Source organism: Schistocerca serialis, chromosome 6 (genome assembly GCF_023864345.2).
Source record: "Schistocerca serialis cubense isolate TAMUIC-IGC-003099 chromosome 6, iqSchSeri2.2, whole genome shotgun sequence".
NCBI lineage: Eukaryota > Metazoa > Arthropoda > Insecta > Orthoptera > Acrididae > Schistocerca > Schistocerca serialis.
In genome coordinates this window covers 683,488,533-683,509,926 of record NC_064643.1, presented here as the reverse complement: position 1 = coordinate 683,509,926, position 21,394 = coordinate 683,488,533, and the positions used below count along the sequence as shown (strand labels likewise).

Genomic DNA, 21,394 nt, shown 5'->3' with positions numbered 1-21,394 from the left:
GGAGTCGTCAGCGAGAAAGTTTCGTAAAGCTTTGGAATTATGGGCGAAGTCTGTTGCAAGACTCAAAGTGCCCCCACTCTCAAGTACTGGATAAGTAAATTATGGGTGTTCTCGCGGCGTGGACTACACTGCTTCTCCACCCCCACCTCCACCCCTTTTATAGTTTTATGGTTCTTACCCTCACAGTGAGTCCTTCCAGACAGTAAATGACGTGCGTAGCAAGTTTAGTTCAAATCGGTCCAGTGGTTTAGGAGGCGATGAGAAATATACATACATACTTTTTTTACAATTTGTACGGATTTAAGGTACATTTATACTACTATACATGAAACTAAAGCAATATTTCAGGTACTGAAAGGACTGAATTACTTACAGGCTACACTTTATGAAAAAATGAAAAATCATGTAAAATGTATTGAACCTTTGCTAAATAAAAGTTTTTTTTTAGTAATGGAAGACAGAAAGATCCGATGGTGACAGTCTGCCTAAACGCGTAATCTAGATGAGTCAATAAAGTGCGACACAGACAGTTCATTTTGAATAAGTGTCAAACAAAAGGTTAGAGGATGTTTTATCAAGAAGCGATGTCTATCAACAAACCAGACATGGTCTCTTGTTTCAGAAGCTGGGGGTTCGTTTCTGACTTGACGATAGATCTGTTCTCTACGTGTACATGCCCACGTTTAAAAGTAATTGATGCATCGATTTAGGAAAGTACGAACAGTTTGTCAACCAAGTGAAACCCATCTCACGGAAACATGTCCCTAGGGGCTGTAGAACTACCTATATTCCAGGACTCGAAAAGTATCAACAGCGCTACTGGAGAAATATGAACAACGATTCAATGAGTACCCTTTCTCTGGAGAAAGAATTGAAACAGACGAACAACTGATGTCTATCATATTTTCCTCTAGAACAGAAAAGTGGTGTAATCTAGCAACACAGTTAGGCACGAAGCATAGCAGTCGTAAAGCGTTGAAACTCTTGAAAAACCTTAGTGATCACCACACTAGAGATTCTGCTGAATCGTCCAGAGTAACCCCTAATCTGATATCTCATCATCTGCTGCTAAATGTCAGAACCAAAAGACGATCTGAGACGGCAAAGCTACAAAGACAAGTTGCGGAAAACGACTTTCACTTCAGCAGAACTAGAGGATGCCATACGCTGCACGAAGAGTAAGAAAGCCCCAGGCCTACGAGTTGAACAGATAAAGAGATTCGAACCAGGTACCGAAAACTCAATTTTGAATCTAATTAACAACTGTATTCCGGAGATACAGATAACCAGAATCTGGAATAACGCTAAAGTGGTAGCCATACTGAAACATGGGGAGATCTGACAGACGCAAAGGATTTTCGACCAGTCTCGCTTCTGTCATCTACACAAACTGTTGGAAAGAATGATTCTGAACCGCATATATGTATATGTAGAACAGACCCTTATTAAACAACAGGCAGGTAAATCACAACAATCTTCTAAGGAAGATTTATTCAATCACCAAGGACAACCGATTAACGCAGTTCATCCAAACTCTACTACAAAACAGGTGGTTCTTTGTCAGCCTGAACAACAAGAAAATCTGATGGAGAATCCAGCAGAGAGGCGCGGTCTTCCTCAAGGCAGTGTGTTGGCACCGCTGCTGTACAACATCTACACCAGTGATCAACCTGTCGGAACACACGCATCTTTCATAAGTGCTGACGACACAGCGATTGCAGTCCAAAGGAGAATGTCTGGAATGTTAGATATGAAACTGACTGTAGCTCTCGAAGATCTGGCAGAATACTATGGGTATAGCCACCCAAAGCCTAATCAATCCTGAACACAGGTCTGTGCGTTTCACTTGAGAAATAGACAAGCTAGGAGTAAACTGGAAGTAACTCGGAGTGGAAAGCAGCTACAACACTTGGACGCTCCTATATACCTCAGAGTAAAACTCGACGGCACACTTACTTTCAAAGACCATTATGACAACATGAAGCTTAAAGTCAGTAGCAGAAATAATATTATGCGCAAGCTCACTAACAACGTAATGGGAGGCTCAACGAAACGTCTTAAATATTTCTGCTCTATCTCTATGTTTTTCTGCGGCAGAATATGCTGCAGCTGTCTGGCAGAACTGCGACACATCAAGTACGTTCAAAAATGGCTCTGAGCACTATGCGACTTAACTTCTGAGCCAAGTACGTTGACATCACTCCTAACGGGAGTGCCTACGACCAATTCCAAAGGACAAAATCTATTACCACCGTTTTGTGGTTCGACAGGAGGGAAGATTAGTCGGCTCCTGAAGAGGCATAAAATAGACACAATCTTCAGGCAGCCGGCAGAGATCCGGTAACCAATGAAATCTGTGAAAGACGATGTAGGCCTCAGAACGCCAGGAATTTACAAGATACCGTGTGCATGTGGGCACTTCTATGTCGGCCAGACTGTTCGCACTATTGAACAGCGCGGCATAGAACATGAAAGGTGTCACCGTCTGCGCTGTCCCGAAAAGTCAGCTGTAGCAGAACATGCTCTGGAAAACAGACACCGAATTCCATTCGATGAGATGTCTACTATTAAACAGACTAATGGCTTCTGGGGTAGCGTGATAAACCAGGCCATAGAGATTAGAATCTCTGACAACACCTTCAATAGAGACGGTGAACTGCAGCTGAGTACAGCGTCGGATCTGGTGTTGAGGGAGTTGAAGCGGGCCCGGTGGTAGCGCGGCCAAAACATTACCATATATGGTGCGGGACCGAGCACCAGTGACGTCACGAGCGACGGCGCGGCTTTATAAGCACGGCAATGACAACCACACGACAGTCATCCACTTGACAATGGCAGAGGGGATCTCTGCCGAAAGCTCCTTGCCAGTAAACCACTTGACGCGGCTTGAAGCCCTAGAATGTTTAACAGATATAGCCGCGAAAGCATGCATTCGTACATCATCGTATAAGTATTGTATGAGAAATTTAGAATGTGAGATGATGCCTAACAATTATTTCAATGAAAATTTGTGGTATTTTTCTCACTGTTATCAGGCGGAAAACCCGGGAAATGTACCTGCATAATAAGCTCTGTTGTATGTTTACATAGCTGCAATTTTTCACTATTGAGCAGCCAATTTTGTGTCAGTTGACGACTATCTGTAGATTATATAAGAAGTACTTAGCTGAGCGTCATACACACATGTTGAAGAGCCGAGGCATTATGACCAGCTGCTTGACAGCACGTTGCTCCACTCTTTGAAAAACAGTACAATAGAGATTCCATGTTGGATGGAGTCTGCAAGTATTTGGTAATTCACACAATTCACCGAAATTACAGGCTGGTGACACTTTCTAGCTTATTAAAACTGTGTGCCGCACCGAAACTCGAACTCGGGTTCTTTGCTTTCAGCGGCAGGTGCTGAGCACGGGTCGTGAGGCATGCTAGGGTTGTTCAGTCTGTTGAGCAAATGTTTGCGAAAGACAAATGTGCCGAGTTCGAGTCTTGGTCCGGCACAGAGTTTTAGTGTACCAGGAAGTTCCATATCCGCGCTCACTCCGCTGGAGTGTGAAAATTTTATTCTCGATACGGGCCAGTGGTTTATGGGCGTTGAGCTGGCGGCCAATAGCGTCCCAGTCGCATTCCATTGGGTTCACATAAGGCGAATTTGGTGGCCGAGACATACACGTGAGCTCACTATCATACACGTCATACCACTATAGCACAGTTGTGGCTTTGTGACACGTTGTTCACATCCCACAGGACGATGCCGTCGCTTCCGAGAAGGCATCAAGCATTAGGGTAGTCCGCAGTAACGATCACATAGTCCATATCTGTCATGGTGACTCCAATTGCTATCACAGGTACCACAAAAGCCCACACCAACGTCCCCTGTAACGTAATGCTGCCCACATCGGCGTGTGTCTGTGGCGCAGTGCACGTTTTGAGCAGTAATCCGTCTGGATGACGGCGTATCCAGACACCACCTTTGGTCAGGCATAACGAGACACGAGATTCATCGGACCACGTGATACTTTTCCATTGATCCACGCCCTGTCTCAACGATACAGTGCCTATTGCAATAGTAACTGACTACACTGTCAGTTCAACACTGGCGCTCTTACGGCTAATTTGCTGTGGATCCCCCAATGTTCGACAGAGCGCGTTAAACAGTGTGCTCCAAAAATACTTGTGGCTGTACCAGGATTGTACTCTTTCGTCAGAAGTACTTCCTGCTCAATAGAACAGGACAGATAGCGACTCCCATGGTACATGATGAGGCACGGACGTCCAGCATAGTGGTTTCGCCGTCATTCGACCGCTTTCCATAGATGCTCGAGACCGTATTACACAAACAGCCAACCAGCCTCACCTTTTGGAAGACGTTGTCTTCCAGACCGTGATGACCTGCCATTTGTCAGAGTCACTTGTGGCAGCGGATTTCCTCACTTTTGGCACGTATCGTCGTCAGAAGGACTCTCCACTCATCCCTGCTGCGCTCGTGTACGCTGCTCGTTTCCTTACGTGTCTGCAGTGCCACGAGGTGGTATTCAGTTTCATGGCAGACAATGGCCAAAATATATTGGTTTATCAGTCTAACTCTTTCACAACATATGTCTCATCCCATGCCATTATAAATACAATGTGCAATAGAATTATGCATGTGTTGTGTGACCTGCTGATCTACTATTATAGTGTTTCTTATTTGTATACAGTCACGAAACCTAAAGCTTCTCGAGTAGCTACCTTATAACTGTTAATGACTGCCTGTACAAACAACTGATAATACCCTGCCATATACAAAATTGACAAAAAATCAATTAATTCCATGTTTAGCTGTTACGGTGGAGTTTCATTATAAGACAAGCAAAGTTTCAGTTATATAGATTCACAGTGAGGAGATTGTCAAGGATGTGGAACACTTCATAAAATAAGAGTACATAATGCATATTTACAAAAACGCAAGAGGTACTAATGATGGTATCGTAAGTCCTAAGTGAAATTGTCATAATGGATGTTGAATAAGGCAAAAAAGTCTTGAACACAAATTAATTTAAGAATTAACAACAAATTAGCAGAAAATATGTAGCTTAAATGTACAATACACTGATGTGAATATGATAATAGTACTCTTTTGATACTGTAGCTACACATTATCAAACAGGAAATCAGTTTGCGGTGTGTATTTCCATTGATAACGTTATTCCATTGAAGATCTGCCAAAGTTAGATTTTACACAACACTCAGATTATTTTTTCCGTCAATGATGTGTACATTAATTAGTTCTTCTAGGAAATTGGTCACTAGAATATATAATGAGCCCCGTCCTTCCTTCTTCCAGCTATTGTCCACATTAAACGATGACCAGCCCAAGTAATTAGTAAGCAAAGTCTTTATGAAGATTTTTGAGAGGAGCGAAGATCACAATAAGCTTCCAAGTTTACTTAGCTTGCCATGTTGAGATGGCTCACATCAGGTCCTCACGGTTGATTTGAGCTAAATAAATTTAAAGAGTGTTGTTGCAGATTTTTTTAGGTAAATATATTTTCTCACATTAAAGTATATCATACAGTCTTTTGACTTTCCACATTAACAAAGCGGAAATCACATTGTTTGCGCCTGTTATACAGAAGTACATCTGATCACATCAGAGGAAGCTTACAACTCCCACACTCTGCGGAAAAACAATATTCCAAAGGGTTTATAGTTTTTGTTAACAAATTATTCCGTCTAGTTTTTGTTACATTAATAAGTTCGATTATTATTTCATAAATTAATACAAAAATAAACATAGTAAACAGTATAGGATTGAGCAGTTAGTAATAGAATTTTTAATTGTGCAAATATTTCGTAATTTCAAATGTTTATAAGAAAAAAAATAGAAACTAAAATATTTTTTAAAGTAATTCCTTTTCATAAATTTCAGCTTGAAATATAAGCCGGCCGGAGTGGCCGAGCGGCTCTAGGCGCTTCAGTCTGGAGCCGCGGGACCACTACGGTCGCAGGTTCGAATCCTGCCTCAGACATGGATGTGTGTGATGTCCTTAGGTTAGTTAGGTTTAAGTAGTTCTAAGTACTAGGGGACTGATGACCTAAGCTGTTAAGTCCCATAGTGCTCAGAGCCATTTTTGAAATATAACGTATTATGTATAAAACCATATGAAAGTTTTCAAAAAAGCAACGAGATAACATTGACCTGTCCAAAATTCGAAAAATAATACTGGTATCGACAACTACAGTCGAGGAAAGGTAATGCTAGAGAAGGATGTCCTGTTATAAGTAGAAGGAGTTGACCAATAAATGCTTTCTTTAGGTTTTGTATAAACTGGAATTTGTAAGTAGCTAAGCTTTTACGGCTGCTGGCAAGTTCCTACCATGATCGAGAGATAGTGGTTGAAACTTTACTCTTCACACATGTCCAGTTTTTTCCAAAATGGAGCTGCTTCATCGTACTGTAAGGCTAACAAATTTACACCGAGCTATTGCCACGTCATGCCGTCACTGTGCCCTCCGCCGTCGCGTGTGCCGGCAGCTCAGGCTGGCGACGCCGCCCGGCACCTCGTGGCAGGTGCAGCAGCACGGCTTCGCGACGACCAACGCCAGCCTGGGGCCGGACGGGCGCGTCCGCAGCAGCACACACGTCTGGCTGCAGCTGCGCCACCGCGAGGCCGTCATGGCCGTCGCCGCCTACGCCCCCGCCCTCGGTGAGTACTCCCTGCAGCCTTCTCTTGTCACTGTCTACTTTATTCTGGTTGCTGCAGGCTTGGGGTGAGATATTATAGCTTATATCTCCTCGTTAGAAGTCTATTTGGAGGGTGCGGGGGGGGGGGGGATGATATAAGGGGAACAGCTCCGGCATTCGTCTTACGACAGAGGGAAACCTGCAAAAACCTCAGTCGGAGCTGCCGGTGCCGCCACCGTGGCGTCGTACTCTGCAGCCGCGAACTGTTCCGTCGCCGTGAGCTACCGGCGTCGCGACTGAGTTTCGTGGCTCGAGACCGTGCGTGCAGTCGTCCTCACTGCTTGGTGAGTGAGTGTCGGCTCGTCTGTGTTCTGGAGGCGAACGCTGCGCTATTTGCTCGCGGCTGCCTCCTCCAGTGTCCCGAGTGGAGTAGTATACCTGCTCGGCTGGACGCCTCCGCGACTAACGAGTCGTCGTCGTCTCGGCGACTGCTGCCGCGTCAGCCTGTCGCTTCCCCCACCTCTCGCTGGGGGGTTCTGGGGTTCTCCCACAGGCTGGCGCTGCGCAGTCGAGGCGTGCTCGCCTTTGTCTGGCACAGGCGGCAGGGCTGTGGTTGCTCGCTTGTTGCACTCGCCCCTCACTCGCTACATCTCGTTTTACTTTATTTGCCTAGTTTTCCAGCTTCTTTTTATTCGTTTGAGGAGTGGGTACGGTCTTTAAGCGCCTCACGCCCTCACCATGACGCCACCCGCTGTCCTCCGTGGCCTACAGACACGCACGGCCGGGGAGTTTTTCTTGCCGCAGGTGCGCGAGTCACACTTTCCTGCTCACTGCTGCGTCTTGTGGCGCGTTTTGCTACGTGGCCAGTTCCCTGGCATTTGAAGCGCTGTGGCTATGTGTCCGGGTCAGAGGCGAGAGACTTCGCTGTTACTCGGAAGCCTGAAAACTTCGAGACCTCGAAGATCTCGCTGTAGTCTCGCGTGGGCGTCCTAGATGAAGAGGGCGGAGTTTTCCTGTCGGTTGCGGTTATGAAGCTGTACTGCTGCCTCCTGAAGTCCGATGTCGTCTGAACCCATCTCGACCGACTTCTCGTACGCAATCCACAGCAAGCTCCTCATTGGGACATCGGTTACCAGTGGTATCAGTGGATGTAGGTTGTACTAGACTGCTCCACCCGATTTCTGACGGTCTCTTGGCTGTATGTGCAGCTGGCTCATATCTCTAGTGTGCTGCCATCGTCCACAGACTTGACGCCGAAAGCGAATGTGGCAACACAGCATAGGTTGTCGTGGAAGTCTGCCTAGCAATCGCCTGTGTACTTAATGCATGGGGTAGTGTCTCAGTTTCGAGGCCCTCGTGATCCTCGGCAGTCATCCGTTGGTCGTCAATCCGCATCAGACCATTCGTTGTCCTTACCTACAATGGTTGATCGTCGTCCTCTTCTCGGAAGTGGCTCAGTTTTCGTCCCCAGAGTTCTGAAACGTGAGGTTCTCTTCACTTTCTGATATTTGTCAAACGTCGAAAGTCAGTAGGTCATTTGTATCATCATTCGTCACATTGGTTGATGAAGCACAGTCTCTGCCTGAGGCACTTCTGGACTTCTTGCCAAATTTTCCTCGTTTCCTTCTTTTCCCTATCCTGCTCAGTGCACACGACAGTTTTGCTTAGTGCTGTGAGAAAAGCACACAGTAGTGTCCTCCACTGGGCAGCTTGGATAAGCCACGACGACCTCTCTCTCGCAGCAGTGGAGCGCTCAGCGTCAGCGATGCGCTCTGTGTGGCTGCTTGGCTCGGAATGCAGTCTCCACAGCCGGCATCCTGCTCCCTTCTCTTGCATGTGAGATACTTTCGAGGGAACCCTCTAGTAGTGTAGCTACCTACGTTTTGGTGCACAGTTCTCAGGTCACGACTAGTTGGCAATGCAGGCACCAAATAATCCAAGATGACGGTCACCAAAATTTAAAACTCCAAGACGGCGCTGGCGGGAAGTTTTAAAAAATGCAAGATGACATAATTGAGAAAAGTCCTTTATGGCGGAACTATTCTACTTGTTCTTTGTAGCCCCTTCAAATTTGATGCTGCAATCCAAGATGGAGGCATGTTCAAAATGTTTATGTCAAATACTGTACCTCTTATCTCACACGCACATACATGGCATCAATAAAATATATAAACTTCACCTGAACTGTGTAAAATGGCGCATTGTTCAAAAAAGTATTACCAATTCTACGGTATTTCCATGTCGAAAAAACATATCAAAGCTTCAACTGACTTGTGTAGATCTGCACCATTAAGTAATTTCATTTCTCTCTCTCTTTCTCTCTCTGGCTTACGTCTAACTAAAACTGTTTATGGGAAATACAGGGTGATTCAAAAAGAATACCACAACTTTAAAAATGTGTATTTAATGAAAGAAACATAATATAACCTTCTGTTATACATCGTTACAAAGAGCATTTAAAAAGGTTTTTTTTTTTTCACTCGAAAACAAGTTCAGAGATGTTCAATATGGCCCTCTCCAGACACACGAGCAATATCAACCCGATACTCCAACTCGTTCCACACTCTCTGTAGCATATCAGGCGTAACAGTTTGGATAGCTGCTGTTATTTCTCGTTTCAAATCATCAATGGTGGCTGGGAGAGGTGGCCGAAACACCATATCCTTAACATGCCCCCATAAGAAAAAATCGCAGGGGGTAAGATCAGGGCTTCTTGGAGGCCAGTGATGAAGTGCTCCGTCACGGGCTGCCTGGCGGCCGATCCATCGCCTTGGGTAGTTGACGTTCAGGTAGTTACGGACAGATAAGTGCCAATGTGGTGGCGCTCCATCCTGCTGAAATATGAGTTGTTGTGCTTCTTGTTCGAGCTGAGGGAACAGCCAATTCTCTAACATCTCCAGATACTGTAGTCCAGTTACAGTAGCACCTTCTCGGCCGTCCAGAACTTTTCCCTTCGCACAAACACCCATTCTCTGTAAACTGTTTATACCAACGTTTAATACACCACCTATCAGGAGGTTTAACACCATACTTCGTTCGAAATGCACGCTGAACAACTGTTGTCGATTCACTTCTGCCGTACTCAATAACACAAAAAGCTTTCTGTTGAGCGGTCGCCATCTTAGCATCAACTGACGCTGACGCCTAGTCAACAGCGCCTCAAGCGAACAAATGTACAACTAAATGAAACTTTATAGCTCCCTTAATTCGCCGACAGATAGTGCTTAGCTCTGCCTTTTGTCGTTGCAGAGTTTTAAATTCCTTAAGTTGTGGTATTCTTTTTGAATCACCCTGTACTTTACTGTCTCCTTAGTAAATTTCATCTCTCTCAGTTTGACACTTCGCTAAAAAAAGTTTACGTCAAATTTCCTTCCTGTCTCTCTAATGGTCACTTGGAAGAGGCACAAAAAGTGCAATACACTACAGAGTGGTCTGCAAAGAAATAAAAAATAAACAAAAATGCTCTAAGTATAAGTTTTATTATAAACAAGATTTCATTCCAAAGAAAATGTTAGATCCACGCTACGAGTAGAGCTCTTTCCTAAACCAACACAACAAAGTGCTCTACACACGAGCTATGGATCACACAGTCTGTCACGAGATCACACAATCAGTTCACTGCAGTGATCAGCAAGCTAATGAATGGCATGCAACGAATCAGCTATGTCTGGCAATATGTCTACCTGTTTAGTTGCTTGTCTTATAATTTCTTCAATAAAACCATCAGCATTACTTTCATTCACCCCTTCTGTAAGATCAATAACGATTAAAGAAAGTACAAAATCATGAAGAAATACATTTTCAGGTAACGATCTTAATTCGAATTAATTTTTCCCACAACAACAACACATATGATTCGACATTGCATTATCCTCCTCCTCCATCATCTTAGCCATCGTAAGATCGATAAATGTTAAAGATAGAACAACACATTTTCCAATTACGAATGTAATTCGAATGTAATTATAAAATTATCTGGACTAATATTAATTTACGTAAAAATAAACTTACTACAAATGTTTGAGGTGAAATTATTCTCATGAAAACGTACCATCTTATTCTTCACTTCATCCATTGTGACATCAAAGCTGACAAAATAAAATAACAAATCATGAGATATCACAAATATAATCTTGAGTAGAATGTAATCTGGTGTGTAGCGTTTTACTGAAGTGAAGCGTGGACAATAAGCAGTTCAGACAATAATACAATAGAAACAAGGCAACTTGGTGCTAAAGAAGAATGGTGAAGATTAGAATGGCAGTTCACATAACTGAAGTGAAGGTAATGAGTAGAACTGGCAAGGGAAAGAAAAGAAATTTGTGGTGCATCTCGCCTAAAAAAGAAGGGATTTTCTGATGAGACTCATTCTGAGACAAAGGATTCGCCAGTCTGGTACTGTAGAGGAAGAACAGGAAAGGAGTAGAGTAAGCAGGTTCAAATGGATGTGGCTGCAGTAGCTATTCGGAGATGAGGGGACTTGCAAGGGACAGAGCAGTTAGGAGGGCTCCATCAAACCACTTTCTGGACTTAAAAGCACAACAACTAAAACAACAACAACAACAATAAACTGTGAACATGTAGAAATTTCGATAGTTTGGTATTTATCATCAACGTCCATCCTTCTCTCTTCGCTCAATCCACAGTAGAAAACACGACAGTCGCTTGTAGATAACTGACAGAAGGCTGTATAGAAGATGAGCACTTATAGGAACCTGTTTGTCTCACGGCATTGCCCTACACCAAGGACCACCGCACTGAGGTTCACCTGAAAAGCACATGTGTGCTGTAAGGAGGGTGAGCTGAACACAAAGACATTTAAAGAATCCATCTCATGTAGGTGTAATACCGTCTTGGGTGGCTTAGCTGACTGAAAAACTCTGAATAGATGTATTGTGTTAATGTCCCAGACCTGAGTGCGGCTGAGACGCTAGAGAGGAAGGCTCTCGATGGATGGCCCTGAAGTTACTGCAGTGTAACAGGCGTCGCTGCGTGGAGACCCTGATAACTCGCAGAAGCAAGCAGACTCGGATCGTTTCCATGACCCAGCTGCGAGTGTCGTACGATAGCGTGCGTCTCTTCGCTACCGACTGCCGCTGAGAACTCGTCAGCCTAATGTGTTCCACGATGAGCTCCATTTTCGTCATGGATCTGTATTCAGGATATGAAAATACCACCAACAGCCAAAAATTTATGCCCTTGCAAGGATTAATTTGGAAGCTATTAACAATTCATCAATGTTTAAATGAAAACGAGCTCAATAAAGCTACGTTCGTTATAGTTATACCATGATTTGGTACAGTACTATGCTTTCAGCTACCCATTTCCAACTAGTTTACAAAGTCAGTCAAACATTATTAGGCTAAAAAACTATGTAGCCTTCACAAGGAATACCATATATACATGGATTATAGTAAGTATTAAATTACGATCTGTAAAAGAACATTTACTGTGTAGTAGATCTCGTTCTACTGATAACGATATAAAATTGTGCAGCCTGAAACCTTATGCAGTAAAAATTTTTTTAGATTGGTTTCAGTCATATATCTTTTACGTATATCCTATTATGTTCTATGGTAATCACTGCTAATATATTATGAGGAGTAGAAAGACTAACTTAACCATCATCCACACCATATTTCATGATAGCACATTTGATACTAATCGTCTAGAGAGACTATCGTATGAAAATAACGACTGTACAACAGATATGCATTAAGGTTTAGTAATAGAACACAGTTTAGTTAAAGAGCAATTACAATCCTAGACAGGTTTATAATTATGTTGTTTGTATCAAATAATGGAAGGGATTTTACCTAGATGTTGGAACATGACACTGTATACGGTTGTTGTACGATGTGTTGTCATAAGTAAGTGTGTTTATGTATCACATATTATAAAAAAAGGTAAATAAATGTTAAATAGACAGATCAGGGGTTCACTAAGAGCTGTTGCGTTTCCATGAAATAAAATAGTACATGACACATCAAACAATGGAAGAGAATTCACCTTGACATTGGGTGACGACAGTACATGTAGACATTGGCTAATATGCTCTCATCTAGAAATCAGATGATGTATTCTCGTAAATAAGCTGATATAAAAAGCATATTTGTTAACAAAACTGCAAAATATTATTTATAGCCTCATCTTGTCTTCTGTGTGAAATTTTTGTCTTTGATTCCAAGTAACTGTGGATGGAATAAAATTAATCCAGATGATGAAACTTCCTGGCAGATTAAAACTGTGTGCCCGACCGAGACTCGAACTCGGTCCCGAGTTCGAGTCTCGGTCGGGCACACAGTTTTAATCTGCCAGGAAGTTTCATGTCAGCGCACACTCCGCTGCAGAGTGAAAATCTCATTCTGGAATCCAGATGATATTAGATATACATGATCGCACATTGATGGTGGTCATCTAGGGAGAACAACTATGAATATAAGAATTATATTACATAAAGATATCTTTGAATATTTAGCAGTGTTAGATCATGGGTTATTTTATGAGCATTTGAAATCCACAGGGGATTATAACTGTATGGTGATCATAGCAAACAATGGAAGAGATCTAACCTACATAACAGATGACAAGTTTACACATAGATGGTGGGTAACTTGAGTTTAGCTATTTGTCGTACAATGTGTTGTTGTAAGTAAGCTCATTTATACATTGCATCTTATAAAAAGAGCAAAATTTTATAGATACATAGTTCAGTGAGGAGCAATTGCAATCCCATGAATGAATTGTACACTGGTACATCAATTATTGAAGAGATTTCAGCTAGACATCAGGTGATGAAATTGCAGGTAGATATAGGATAATAGCTCTCACCTAGTATTGAACCACATATTGCCATATACAAGCTTTTACAAACAGCATGTTTGCTATCAAACATGCGAAATATTAGTTGTAGCTTCCATTCATAAATAGATACAGACTATATTTTCCAGATCAAGAATGCCATAATTTATTGATTACACCTTTGATGTCGAGTTTATGCGTGTAATAAAATTAGCTCACATAGAACATTATGAGGCATACATAGGATTTTTTTAAAAGTTATAGATTTATCTTATGTAATTTGATATTAAGAATTATTAAAATATTTTTAGAAATATTTTAGAACAGTTTTTAGATAAAGATTGGCATATAATGCAATTCTGTACAGAAATTTGTCTTAAGGATTTGTTGCAAAAATGGTTTTAAAATAATGATCATCTAGCCAGTGGCCATATTCTGTTATATGATGGTATTTTTGACATTAGTTGTCTAGGTTGACTGTTGTTTGAACACATTTGTTTTAGCACATGCAGTTGTAAGAGTGAGCTGTTATGCTAGATCATGGACTCAGTCTAAGAGCGACTGCAATCCACTATAGTGTAATAATTGTACATTGGCTACATTAAACATTGGAAGAGTGATCAGCCAGATATCAGGTGATCAGATGACTCAGAGGCGTCAGGTGACGAGATTTCACGTAGACCTTGAGTGATCTGTTTTTGTGTATAAGCGCATGTAAATATCTTAACTGATAACAAAAGCACAAACATTAAATAGCTCCATTATTAGTATATATATACGAGGGCTATCCACAAAGTACATTACGTATTGGAATTAAAAATAAATAAAGTATTGGAAATTTTTTTATTATGTCCAGATGAAAGCCACACTTAAATACTACTTTTCTACATAGTTGCCATTTAAATTAAGTCACTTATCGTAGCGATGGACGAGCTTGGAAATTCCTTCGTCGTAAAATTCGGCCGCCTGCGCCTTCAACCACGTGATTAATCAGTAACCCGGTAGAAATACGATTTTTGTTGATTTCCTGGAAAGAGGCGCTACAATAAACTCTCAAATGTATTGCCAAACTCTGCACAACCTCAGAAGAGCAATACAAAACAAACGCAGGGGAAAGTTGGGCTCAAAGATCTTGCTGATTCACGACAACGCCCGGGCCCACACGGCAAATGTCACTCGTGAAGTTCTCGAATCTTTTAAGTGGGAGTTGTTTCCTCATCCGCCGTACAGTCCCGACCTGGCACCGAGCGACTTCCACTTACTCCCAGCAATGAAGAAGCGGTTGGCTATGCAACGTTTTGATGACGACGCACAGCTTCAAGAAGAGGTAACCACGTGGCTGAAGGCGCAGGCGGCCGAATTTTACGACGAAGGAATTTCCAAGCTCGTCCATCGCTACGATAAGTGCTTTAATTTAAATGGCAACTATGTAGAAAAGTAGTATTGAAGTGTGGCTTTCATCTGTATATCATAAAAAAAATTTCCAATACTTTATTTATTTTTAATTCCAAAACGTAATGTACTTTGTGGATAGCCATCGTATATGCTTTGACTGCATTTTTGATGAAATATCGTATCTGTGTCTGTAGATATCGAGCTATTCCAGGTTGTATTAAAATCAACCAACATATGATACCATAAGATGTACATAGAGAGCTTTTAAGTGGTTATAGGTTGTCGTATTGTGTGATTTGGTATAAATAACATGTCTTTAAAAATTTTCTAAAAGAGTTTCTAAAATGATATAATAAGTTTTATGTAGAAATAATGTTTTATGAGTGCTGCACATAATTTTAGTGACACTTTTTTATTAAAACTGTAGAGTACAGACCCATCTTACATATTACGATAATAATTTAGGCATATGTAACTACATGGAATAGTAGGTCCATGCCTTCATGTAATGTGAGATGATAACATACTGCTGTGCCGTCTGTTGTAGTTATCTATCACTAAGAATGTGTATGCTGACATATATCAGTTGTAAAATGGTGATGAATGTGAGCACTTGTACTCAGTGCAATAACATGTGTGTACATAGCTGTTATTTTAAAACTGAAATGCCAACTTCTAACATAGCTCACAATACCAACTGCACAGCCCCACTTACTATACTCTAGGAGAAGATTGTGTAAAGATGTAAACACAGGTATGCTGTCATTCCATGTATTGCAAATCTTGGATATAATCATGTAATCTGTTATGCTAGTTGCTGTGCCACAGCATTTTCAGCATATTCGGTCCCATCTTTTGCAGATCCGATGATAGCAACAGAATTGTCAATAATGGTATCTACATGAAAGATTTTAGCAATCTTAGAAGTTGAAAATTCATTCAGTGTCCATAATGCTACTGATCGTCCCCTTGCTGACGATGTCAGAAGTGTACAGTATGTTTATTATCATCAGCTGATAATGCTAACATGTGGGAGACTGCCTGAGACTTTGAAGAAATTACATACTGAACAGCAGTATTACACATTTGTATCGGTAAGAAATTAGTTAAAACCAATTTATTGAAGTCCGATGATAGGGTGGAGCATATGTGATGATTGGAACCTCCTCGATCATACTGGGATCTGTACAATGCCAAACACAGCACTTGTATACACCAGTGGTGGGTGATCAGAAGAGGCAAGAGAAGCTGGGTCTCCTCACTTTTCTGTATTAGAAATAGGTATGCCAATAACAATAAGTATTTTTGCAATAACTCTTTAAGCACATTTGTTAGCGAGGGCAAAAGATGTTAGTTTGTCTTTTTTTTTTTTCTAAACCACCAGCAACAGAGAGCAAGTCAAAGGGTGAAAGCTAAACCCTAACGTAAGCCAGACGGCAGCGTGAAGCATATGGTGAGGAGGTCACGCATGTGCCAGACTGCCTGTAAATTCTCGGTTGCCATGGTAACCATGACTTCACTGCTGTGAACAATAGAGGGGGTACAGGCTATCGCAGGCGTGTGGCCATGCGCCTACGTGGCATTGGAGGCCAGTAGGTGTGGTGCCGCCTGTCTAGGTTTCTCTAACAGCAATTGTCTCGTGTGCAGTAGTTGTCCCGTGTGCAGTAAGAATAGATGAAGCCCAACCTTGTACAAGTACTGACGTAACGCTTACGAGTGAGGGCATCGTTCATTCCTTGGAGGAGGTTTCCTTTTCAATGGGATGTGAAAGTGAACGACACGAAATTTTGAAGGAAGGACGTCTAACACCGCCCCTACAGCTTTTTCATAAGGATAGGTTCAAAAGATGTGCATTCCACAGTTGATGGAATGGGCAGCACTAGTGGTTATGTGCTAGCCCTACAAAACGAAAATTATTCTGTTGGCCATGTTTGCGGTTAAGTACAAGAGAAACTGTACGGTCTGCTGAGAATTACGATTATCTGAAGACACTGTCTAGAGGTTTAGCGTGGTATGCTTCTTCTAAAACTCATCCAAGTAGTTTTATTTCATATAAGGAATTATCCAAAGAAGCATTTAGTATTTCAGAGCTACTTAATGAACATTACAGACTGATGAAAATCAGACACAACAATGAAGTGAAAGCTAACTGAGACATCATGAAAGTTGTAGTTGACGTCCCAAATCTTTTATGTAAGCAACCGCTAGCTTTCAGAGATCATGATAAAACAGAAAGTCTCTTCATGTAGCTTCGTGATCTCTTTGCGAGATGTATGTAGCAGGAAGCAATATATTGGCTGACTCTTCAAGAAACGAGCACCCTTCGAATTTTAACGGTAAACCACACATCCTGTCTTGCAACGTTGTCAGTGAATTTGGATGAGAACCAGTGACTAAATGCACTGCTCCTTCCATGTACCTTCTCTGTTTCCTCTATAAATCGAGTTCAAGACTGGGCAGCAATGGTAAAGTGTCGATTGATCGAGAGTTTTGTGGGCTATGTATACCGTAGGTGCTGTCTGTTTGCCGGTAACTCTTCATATTAATGTGTCTTGAGTCTGGCGTAAGGCATTTCTGTCACATACGCTTACTCCCATATACTTTTAATGGTGTGACTGTTTCCTGCGGTTGTCCGAAATCGTGCAATCAAACAACAACAGGTCTTTCTGCCTCCTTGTGCACAATACGATACATATGTTTATGGTGAGAGTTAACAGGCAAGCTTGGCAAGTCTTCCAGAAATTTGTAGCATTGCTACGTTTCTACATGTTTCATCACCATCCGCAAAGAATCTCGTGGTGTAAATGACCTTGTTGAATAGGTTATTTATGCACAGAACATTGTAGAACTGCGGTTATTTTTCAGTGTTATTTCATTTGCAGAAAAGGGGAGCTCTCAGTAGAATGCAAATATCTCTTAATTCGCGCAGTTTCTTGAAACACATTGTTAAAATAAATATATAATTATGAAACATAGTGATATTATTGAAAACCGATCTGATGGTGATGTATTCCTATGTGATCACTTTTGCATTGATTTTTAGGTGAATGATAAAAGTTCGTGCTTTTGTATGTCAGCTGGTGTATGGTGTTTGGAGACTTGACCATTCCTGGTAGACAGGTTTATGGAATAAGATCAAAAGTAGAGAAAATGGATGGAGATCTAATGCGGGTGATTGGAGATGGAAATCTCTCACTTTTATTCCCGGGGCTAGGGTAGTGGTCAAGAACAGGTTACAGGATTTGCTACAACAGGATTGGATATGTTGTGTATGGTAGTGAAACAGGGATCAGATAAGGGCGTCTAGACGGGAGGAAAAGAAGTGGGAGTGGGTTGTGTACATGTGCTGGAGTATTTTAAGTGAAATATGGACTGAGCCGCCAGTGTGATGTCATGAGGGATGTAGGGTCACTCAAATGGATGGATATTTTGGAGGACAGTCTTTTGGAAATCTGTGGAGAGGTATTGTGAGACCAAGCTGCTGAGGTCATCGATCCCTAGACTTACACACTACTTAATCTAACTTAAACTAACTTGCGCTAAGGATAACACTCGCAGCCATGCCCGAGGGAGGACTCAAACCTCCGACGGGAGGTGCCGTACGAACCATAGAGAACAGTTGTGATGAAACGTATTATGTCGTCTGTGGTGGGGATAGGACACACTGAGGTGTTCAGATGGAGTGGGATGTGTATGGGTATTTCAGGTTTTGGCAAAGACTGTTTTACGGGAGTATCTCAGATGGGATAGATCACAAATATTTCATTCAAGTGTGAACCACAAGTTACGTCATTGATTGAGCATTTTATTTAATATGCATAGAAATGAGGTTGGTAAAGCTGTAGCACTTTTTTAAATTTTGCACTCATTTATATTCACTCTACTAAGGATGGAATGATAGCAGCAAATTGCCTTTCTTCGTCCAATGGATTGTACATTTTATAATTTTAATTTAAAAAAGATTGAGAAACTAATTAAAAATGTTTATGCATGATAATGGTAGTGTGATCTACATTCCTTCATTTTGAGGGTGATGTTCTTGGGGCTCTTGGTAACTGTGGGTAGGGATTAGTATGGGATATTTATGTTAGCAGGAATTGATGGGTGTAACGTAGGGGTTAGGAGTTGCAATGCCAGTTGGGCAAGGAAAGGATGGATTGGAACCTTCATTTCGAATGGGTAGGTTGCGTTTTGGTTCGGGGGGGGGGGGGGGGGTTTGTGGTCTGGGAGGGTAGAGGATGGCTGTTTAAATGCTGCCGGAGAAAGTCACAGTGTGTTCAGAGATGAAGGTAAGGTAAGACACATTGACAGGGCTGTGGGAGTGAGCCAGAGTTCTCGAGGACGGGAGAGACTGTAGGTAGTTGGGATTCGAGTTTACAAGAGGTGTAGAAGAGGCTGAGTGATAGCAGTAAGACAGTTTGGTTTAGGTGCTGTAGCGAGAATGGTAAAGGTTAAGGTGGCGCCACTGTTGCAGCACTGACGGTGTTGACGCTGTCGTCGCTGTGGCTGCCTTCGGCATGTGGCGAGCGGCTGGCACTGGTCGCCATCTCAGTGTTGGCGCACTGCACGGTGCTGGTCTACCTCAGCTGGTGGCTAGAGGGCGGCGCCCGCGCACCTCGCATCGGTAAGTCGGCCAATTCGGTGCTGGCGCGCCCACATTCGTGAGTCGCAGCGAGCAAGCCAGCCATTGTGGTTCACCTTCCCCACTCCTCACTGACCTTCTTCTCATCTCTGAAATCTCGCTTATTGTTCTCAGATTTGAAGACATTTTGGAGGTGCTGCAGCAGGTAGATACTGAACTTTCTTCATATTCTTGTGAGGCCTCAGGAATTGTGTTTCGTGTGTTTTTACTTACACGAGTAATGGAGCCCCTCCATGCATACACTTGGGTTGCGACCAACACGAGAAGTTCTACTGTGACCTTGAAAGCCTACTACATCTTGTAAAACTTTAAGTGCAACTTCAAACAAATTATGAACAAGAATGAGATTTTCACTCTGTAGCAGAGTGTGTGCTGATATGAAACTTCCTGGCAGATTAAAACTGTGTGCCGGACCGAGACTCGAACTCAGGACCTTTGCCTTTTGCGGGCAAGTGCTCTACCAACTGAGCTACCCAAGAATGACTCACGCTCCGTCCTCACATCTTTACTTCCGCCAGTACTTCGTCTCCTACCTTCCAAACTTTACAGAAGATCTCCTGCGAACCATGCAGGACTAGCACTCCTGGAAGAAAGGATGTTGCGGAGACATGGCTTAGCTTCTGTAAAGTTTGGAAGGTAGGAGACAAGTTACTGGCGGAAGTAAAGCTGTGAGGACGGGGCGTGAGTCGTGCTTGGGTAGCTCAGTTGGCTGCTGGCACGGTAGCTCAGTGTGTTCGGTCAGAGGGCTGCGTGCTCTCTGTAATAAAAAAACTGATTCAAGGAATCAACGATCAACTTGAACGGATGTGTTGTGACCTACGCCCGGTAGAGCACTTGCCCGCGAAAGGCAAAGGTCCCAAGTTCGAGTCTCAGTCCGGTACACAGTTTTAATCTGCCAGGAAGTTTCAAATTATGAACAAATTTCACTCTGAATTTATACCAAATTTTCCAATATGAGTCCCTGTACAAAACAATCTGGCTTGTAAACCTTAGGTACTGCCATGGCATAACTTTCGCAAACGCAATGGTGTCGTTTTCTATACAGCATTTCTAACTAGCACAGATTGAATGTGATGCATACTCGCTGCCTAAACAAAGGCGAAATGTATAATGAAAATTACCTTACAAGCCCGATTCGTGCAGTGCAAATGTGCTTGTCATCTGTTATAGCTATCACTTCAAAATTAACTAAACAATGAGTGTAGTGAACCTGTGGACACTGATTGTGTAATGACTTAAGGCTGACAGAAGCCAGTAAGGGCATTCAAAGATAGTAAATGAGGGACACACTGCAGAGAACAGGCAAAAGTGGTTGCGTTTAGGTGACCAGACTTAAACGGTAACGGTAGATGCCTGCCAACTGCAGAGGCTCTGGGCAACTGTTCTAGGGGAGTAGTTCCACTCCAGAGAGTTAACTGGCGACTCCACCAACCGACCAGATGCTACTGTACGGCATCACAGTAGAAGATGGTCACAAAAAGGCACATCTCAGAGAACGAGGCGAGCTTGAATCTTGCCCATGAGAATAGCAACGTCAGTGGGTTTCTGCAGGTTGGAATGCTACAACAGCGGTCCCCTCTCACAAAGGGTCTGTGGCCGGCGCCAAGTGATGTAAAACGTTATTGTTACTAGCCACAGGAGGAAAGACAGTGACGTCGTTGCTACAAAACTTGGAGTTTTTTAATGTAAAGTCCAGAAACATCCCTGCCTACTGGGCAGAAGAACGGGAGGAATCCGAGTGTAGCCGCCCACAGGTGTCCTCGATGTTCAGAGCCACTCGTCAGATTGTCGGAAGCGTGTGAAGTGCCGGTTAATTGGTGGGCCGGCTATAGGTTGGGAGAAATAGTGCGCCGCCACAATCGTTTATAAAGCCACGTTTTTGCATTATAAGG

The 21,394-nt window shown here is 42.6% G+C and overlaps 1 protein-coding gene across 1 annotated transcript in view; it reads left to right on the top strand.

Moving 5' to 3' along the window:
• The window catches only part of LOC126485032 (neuronal acetylcholine receptor subunit alpha-4-like), a 170,415-nt gene that overhangs the window by 102,112 nt on the left and 46,909 nt on the right, over positions 1 to 21,394 (top strand). Inside the window, exons 6-7 of the mRNA XM_050108636.1 lie at positions 6,515 to 6,686; positions 19,335 to 19,484. Of these exons, the coding sequence (XP_049964593.1) occupies positions 6,515 to 6,686; positions 19,335 to 19,484 (322 nt within the window). The remainder of the gene's footprint in view (positions 1 to 6,514; positions 6,687 to 19,334; positions 19,485 to 21,394) is intronic.